At 46.2% G+C, this 5,605-nt stretch overlaps 1 protein-coding gene across 1 annotated transcript; it reads left to right on the forward strand.

The window, feature by feature from the left end:
* The first annotated feature begins 205 nt into the window (after window positions 1-205).
* On the forward strand, window positions 206-4,252 carry LOC104521032 (leukocyte elastase inhibitor). Its single transcript, XM_010162903.1, has 7 exons — window positions 206-373; window positions 636-698; window positions 1,130-1,258; window positions 2,337-2,454; window positions 2,780-2,922; window positions 3,126-3,293; window positions 3,833-4,252. Exons 1-7 carry the CDS (start codon window positions 206-208, stop codon window positions 4,250-4,252), a joined length of 1,209 nt encoding a protein of 402 aa, XP_010161205.1.
* The last annotated feature ends 1,353 nt before the right edge of the window (window positions 4,253-5,605 follow it).

A 5,605-nucleotide genomic window follows, 5' to 3' on the forward strand; every position in this document is an offset into this window, starting at 1 on the left:
GTTGGGGTCAGGGTGTGGGATGCACTTTGCTAAGAAGTGCTAAGTGTGGTCTGAAACCTGCTCTCAGGAGCAAGTTGGTGCCTGGGGTGCTCTTTACTGAGAAAGGCTCTGTGTTTCCAACTCTCTGCACTGTGTGCTCTGACCATGGCAATGTTTGTGAAGTGGATTACATAGTTGTCCTGTTGTAGGCCTTGGCCACACCACAATGGGCTCCCTCAGTGCAGCAAATGCCAAGTTCTGCCTGGACTTCTTCAAAGAGCTGAGCAAATCAAAAAGAAATGACAACATCTTCTTCTCCCCGCTGAGCATCTCAGCTGCCCTGAGTATGGTCCAGCTGGGTGCAGGAGGCAGCACTGCCAAGGAGATGGAAAAGGTGGGTTTCTTTCCCTTTTCCTGGGAACTGCTATTAGAGGCTTACATTTGGAAATGGAAGAGGCAGGAGCCTTCTGGCAGTCCAAGCCATGTTCTTCACAAACAGGAAACTGAAAGAGGTGGCAGCTACAGGTCTCAAAGCTCTCCTTTCCAAACATGCTTGTCTGACTTGCAGTGCCTGTGAGGCTGCAGTGCGACATCAGTGCATTCTTGGTGTCTTCATTAATCTATTTACATAGATCTATATTGCATTTATATTGCAGGTGCTTCATATTCATGAGGTGCTGAACACGGCATGTCCAGGAGCCAAGAGCACCACTGGAAAGGTGAGATAAAATCTGAACTGTGTGATAACATTGAACTGTAGCATGAAGCAAAGCAGGGCAAGGCAGACCTACCCGCTAAACTACAGCACTTCATCCAAAAGCATGGTGAGAGCAGAGTTCAGCCCTGTTCTCATCTAACTCTGAAACCTGTGTGCACATGCAGAAGAGACCTCGTTGCTTTGCTGTGTAAAGTGTTGCCAGCTTTAATCAGGATGATCCTTTTTCAGAGTGGAGATGACAGGAGGGGATGGAGACAAGTGTGTGACTTTGGATGGTCAGGAAGGCCAGGCATGTGTTTTTGGGTCTTTGCGTGTCCCTTGACCCCACAAGTGCATTTGGGGATAGTGACTATGATTTCAGCCTGAGGGTAGATGGGTGGAGCTTCAGGGGAGAGCGTCTTGCTAAAGAAAGCTTTCCCCGGCTGCTCGCAGTGTGAAGAAGCCGGAGGAGCCCATTCTCAGTTCCAGGAGCTTCTGTCTGCTCTCAGCAAAGCTACTGCCACATGTTCCCTCAGCATTGCCAACAGGCTCTTTGGAGAAGTGACTTTTAAGTTCCTTCAGGTAAGTAACAGCTGTTTACAGCTTTTGTGGTTTTGAAAAGCTTTGAACTTCTGCTGAGGACATCAAGTTGCACATTTCTGTATTGCTGCTGTTGTGATGGAAAAGCAAGTTCTCACACATGGATGAAAGACAGAGTAAGCAGAGTATAAAGAAAATGACTTAAGAGATTGAAAAGACGTGTAAAAAGTCAAGGAGAAAAGCCTATGTTCCCTGAGGAGGAGATAAAAATACTTTTGAAAGACCTGGATGGCAATTTTCACCAAAAAGGTGTTTCTTCATGCTTTGATATTGGTGGAATCAGCACCTTTCACATACATCTTTTAAAATGCTGCAGCACATTTGCATCTTTGAGAAGTAGTACAGTGCAGAGCATTTCCACAGAAATCAGGGTTCCAGACAGGAAAAAAAATCCAGTTGCCCAGGCTGCAAACTGGGCTCCTGGTGAAAGAGTCCTCCTTGTTTCTTTCCCTCTGCACACACATGTATATACTGAGACCTGACATTCATGGCCTGATCCCAGAGCGTTCTTTCTGCATGTTTGTGATGTGCACAATGGGGGAGATGAACTCCTTGCACGTTATTTTTCATTTGCTGGCACTTTGAAGGAAATAACACTCCACACACAGCAGGATAAGAGGTGAGGGCCAGCTTGCAATCAGGGCAGGGAGCAGCAGTAGGCAGGCTGCTCCACAGGGACAGGCAAGCAGGAACCATGGGTGATGGCCAGGCTGGCAGGGTCATGCCCTGCCCTCCCTGACATTATCTTACTGAAATGGTTCTCATGGTGAAAAAGCAAAACTCCCTATAAAAAGAACAGGAAGAGTAAAAGACAGCAGAGCTGGAACTCTCTTAGAAGAAAGGTGTCCCAGGAACCAGTTGCTTGTCTCCTCCCTGTGCCCAGAAAGTCTCTCCCCAAGGGTCACAGTGCATATGCAGGTCATTGATACTGGAACAAGCAGCTCCACACAGAGCTCTGGCCTACAGGTTGGCATCCATTTCTGGGACTCCTGTTTTTCCCTGTGATCAAGTAGATCCCCAATTACCATCATGAGAGCCATCTCTCTTCCCTGTTTTTCAGAAATACTTAGACTCCACCAGAGCCTTGTACCATGCAGAGCTGGAAGCAATGGACTTCATTAATGCTGCTGAAAAGTCCAGAAGGAAGATTAATTCCTGGGTGGAAAAGCAAACTGGCGGTACGGACAAGGCCTGGGCTTGGCTGCCTGGAAAGTGTGCATCAGGACCATGTGTGAAGTCAATACCTGGTGTCTGAGGTTCTTCCCTTTCCTGAGTGCAGCAACATTCAGAAATGCTATGGAGTGTTTCATTTTGATTGTGGCTGCTGTAAAAGCAGCCTGGGGCATAAGATGGTCCTGAGCTCTTGGGAGTTTTGACTCTGCTAAAGCTGCAGATCAATTCTTGCCACATACAGACAGTTCTTCCAAGTGAGGAAGTAATGGGATCATCCTCAGTCAAGGGTCAAAATGAAACTACAATTCACCTTTCTTTGTTGTTTTAAAGGGAAAATTAGAGATCTCTTGCCTCCTGGCTCTACTGATGGCACAACGGTGCTAGCTCTGGTCAACGCTATACACTTCAAAGGGCAATGGGCTAGAAAATTTGAGGAGAAAAACACCAAGGAAATGCCTTTCAGGCTGAACAAGGTACAGTTGGGACAAGAGCTGTGGGGAGCAGGGGAAAGCAGGGAAAGTCCTGGGAACCTGTGCTCTTAGGTCTGGAATATGAACACGAAATTTCAAGCAGGTTGATCCCATAGGGCTTATGACCTGTTTTATTTTGCCTGGGTTTTTTTGTTTGATTGGTTGTTTTTTTAACTGTTTTTTTAAACTGACTTTCTGTATTTTAGAGAGAGCACAGAAATGTACTGATGATGTGTCGGACAGGAAAGTATAAATTAGCCAGGAGACAAGAAGAGCAAGTGACAGTGCTGGAGCTCCCATACACTGGAAAAGAGCTCAGCATGTTCATTCTTCTGCCAGAAAATATCTGTGATGAGTCTACTGGCCTTGAACAGGTAAAACTCCTGTCTCTGCTCCTGGGAGGAGAAACTACCTGTCTGTCCAGTACTTAAACAAGATGCTTCACAGCCATGCATGCCAAGCTTGTATCTTGTGTTGTTATGGGGTTTATCCTGCTTTCCACAGGTGGAATGCTGTTGCCTGTGTAAAGATGAGAGAGATTAACATGTATATAGGTTGCTTCAGAAGAATAGAGAGAGACTGAGAAAGCTGACTCAAAAGCAACACTTTGCAGCCTTTCCAAGGGAGTTAATGACTGTTTCAGTGGACAAAATGTAGCACTAGTGAAGGGAACTTACTTCTTCCTTGAGAAAGTATCGAGACACTATGCCATATTGGTGTGTGGGGAAAAAAAGAAATGAGAAGGATCCCTCTGGGAAGGCTGGATCTGAATTTGTCTGGTTTCACACTCAGTAGATGTAGGTGTAGAGTCTGTCATTCTCATGAAAACCAGGCCTTTCCTGAAAGGAAAATGCTGCTGTGAGTGTTTTGATTTAGTTTCTCATGACTGATTCCCTGTGTTTTGTCCTTGCAGCTAGAGAGTGCTGTCACCTATGAGAAATTAACAGAATGGACCAATATGGAGAATGTGTATCTGCAAGAAATCACGGTATACTTGCCTCAGTTCAGAATGGAGGAGAGCTACGAGCTCATACCAGTACTGCAGGCTCTGGGCATGAGGGATGCCTTCATCTTTGAACAAGCTGATTTCTCTGGGCTGTCAGAAAAGCCTGGGCTGTTCCTCTCCAAGGTCATTCACAAGTCCTTTGTGGAAGTTAATGAAGAAGGCACTGAGGCAGCTGCTGTCACTATAGGGATGATTGTAATAGGGTCAGCCTCATGCTTACACAAGCCTTATGAATTCAGAGCTGACCATCCATTCCTCTTCTTGATCAAACACAATCCAAGCAAGAGCATTCTTTTCTTTGGCCGATGTTGTTCCCCCAAAGGGTAGAGCAAGTTTTACTTCTGTCTTCCCAAAGAGAGCACAATAATGTGGTAGAAAAGAGTAAGGCTTAAACAACACGCTGCTGGCAGGTGTCACCGGCATTTCCTGTTATCCACAATCTTGACCCCAAGAATCTTGACCAAGCTGCTTTAGCAAGACTACTGGAAAAAATTATAATGGGCCTTTCCCGTTTAGAACTCTTCTCAAATGAGGGAAAAATGCTAATGGAGCTTATTTCTTTCTTATTTCATTCTTAGCTGTGAAACCTGTCATTGGAGTTGGGTTGTCTAAACAGTTGGGTGAAGTGCTACATGAAAGAAAAGTCTTAAATGATGCCTCCCCTCTTCAGTTGTATGGCAAGGCTGAGGGTAAGGTCAGCCTCCAGAGGTGTTGCAGACCTTCCTCCCCAGCCACCAGGTCCCAAGCCAGAGGCAGCTCAGTGCTGAATCCCCTGCTTCTGTCCCCCATGTCTCCAGCAACCCCATCTCCAGTGCCTTAACACCACTATGAGGAGAAGCTCTTAGCTGCCATGATAGCAGTGAAACCCCCAGGTCTTGTTCATTTCCTGAGTGCAGCTCCACATACATGTGCATAGTGATAGTAGCTGTATCTGTCCTTAACTTTTGTCCTCAGGTACTCTCCAGCCCTCCCCTCTGGGAAGGACCTCTGAAGTGACAAGAGCCCTTCCCACAGGAGTAAAGACACAAAAGCTATCCCTGGACAGAGGTAGCTGGTCTTCCATTCAGGAAAGGGGAGAGAAGGCCTGCTCCTCTCTCGTGAGCCCTGGGGTGTTCTGGTCTTTGCCTAGCTGTGATTTATCAGTGAGCCTGAGCTATTCATCAGAGCTGTCCCATTTGCCTGCCATCCAAGTCCGAGCCACAAACACTTGCAATGATGCCAGCTGTCTGTATGACAAAGGCTGGACAGGTGTCAGGGGGAGCCCAAAATCCCTGTAATGACATGCTGTCTGACCACAAAAAAATTGGCTGCACCCCCTATGTCCTCACCTGTGCCATGTTTGGGTGTTGTCCTCTGGAGAAAGTTGGATATTGCTTTCTTCCCTTTTTTCCCCCCCTCCCCAAGCATCCTGTGTAGAAAGATTGTAGATCATGTGTAGACACATGGTATGACACAGGGCATGCCACGAGTGAGTCTGTTTTTCCAAAGCCTGATACATTTATAACAATGAACTACATCTTAGAAGGCATTTTAGCTATAGCAGTCCTGTTAAACTGCAGTAGTTTTCCTGAACTATGTAGTGTGGCAGCAATAAAGCTACTAAAAGCATTGAGTTGGCTTGGCTTCTTGAATCCTGATTTGAAAGATGCCTGAGGTACTCAGTGCTTTTGAACATCTTGT

This window comes from Antrostomus carolinensis, unplaced genomic scaffold (assembly GCF_000700745.2).
Source record: "Antrostomus carolinensis isolate BGI_N321 unplaced genomic scaffold, ASM70074v2 scaffold49442, whole genome shotgun sequence".
NCBI classification, from domain to species: Eukaryota; Metazoa; Chordata; class Aves; order Caprimulgiformes; family Caprimulgidae; genus Antrostomus; species Antrostomus carolinensis.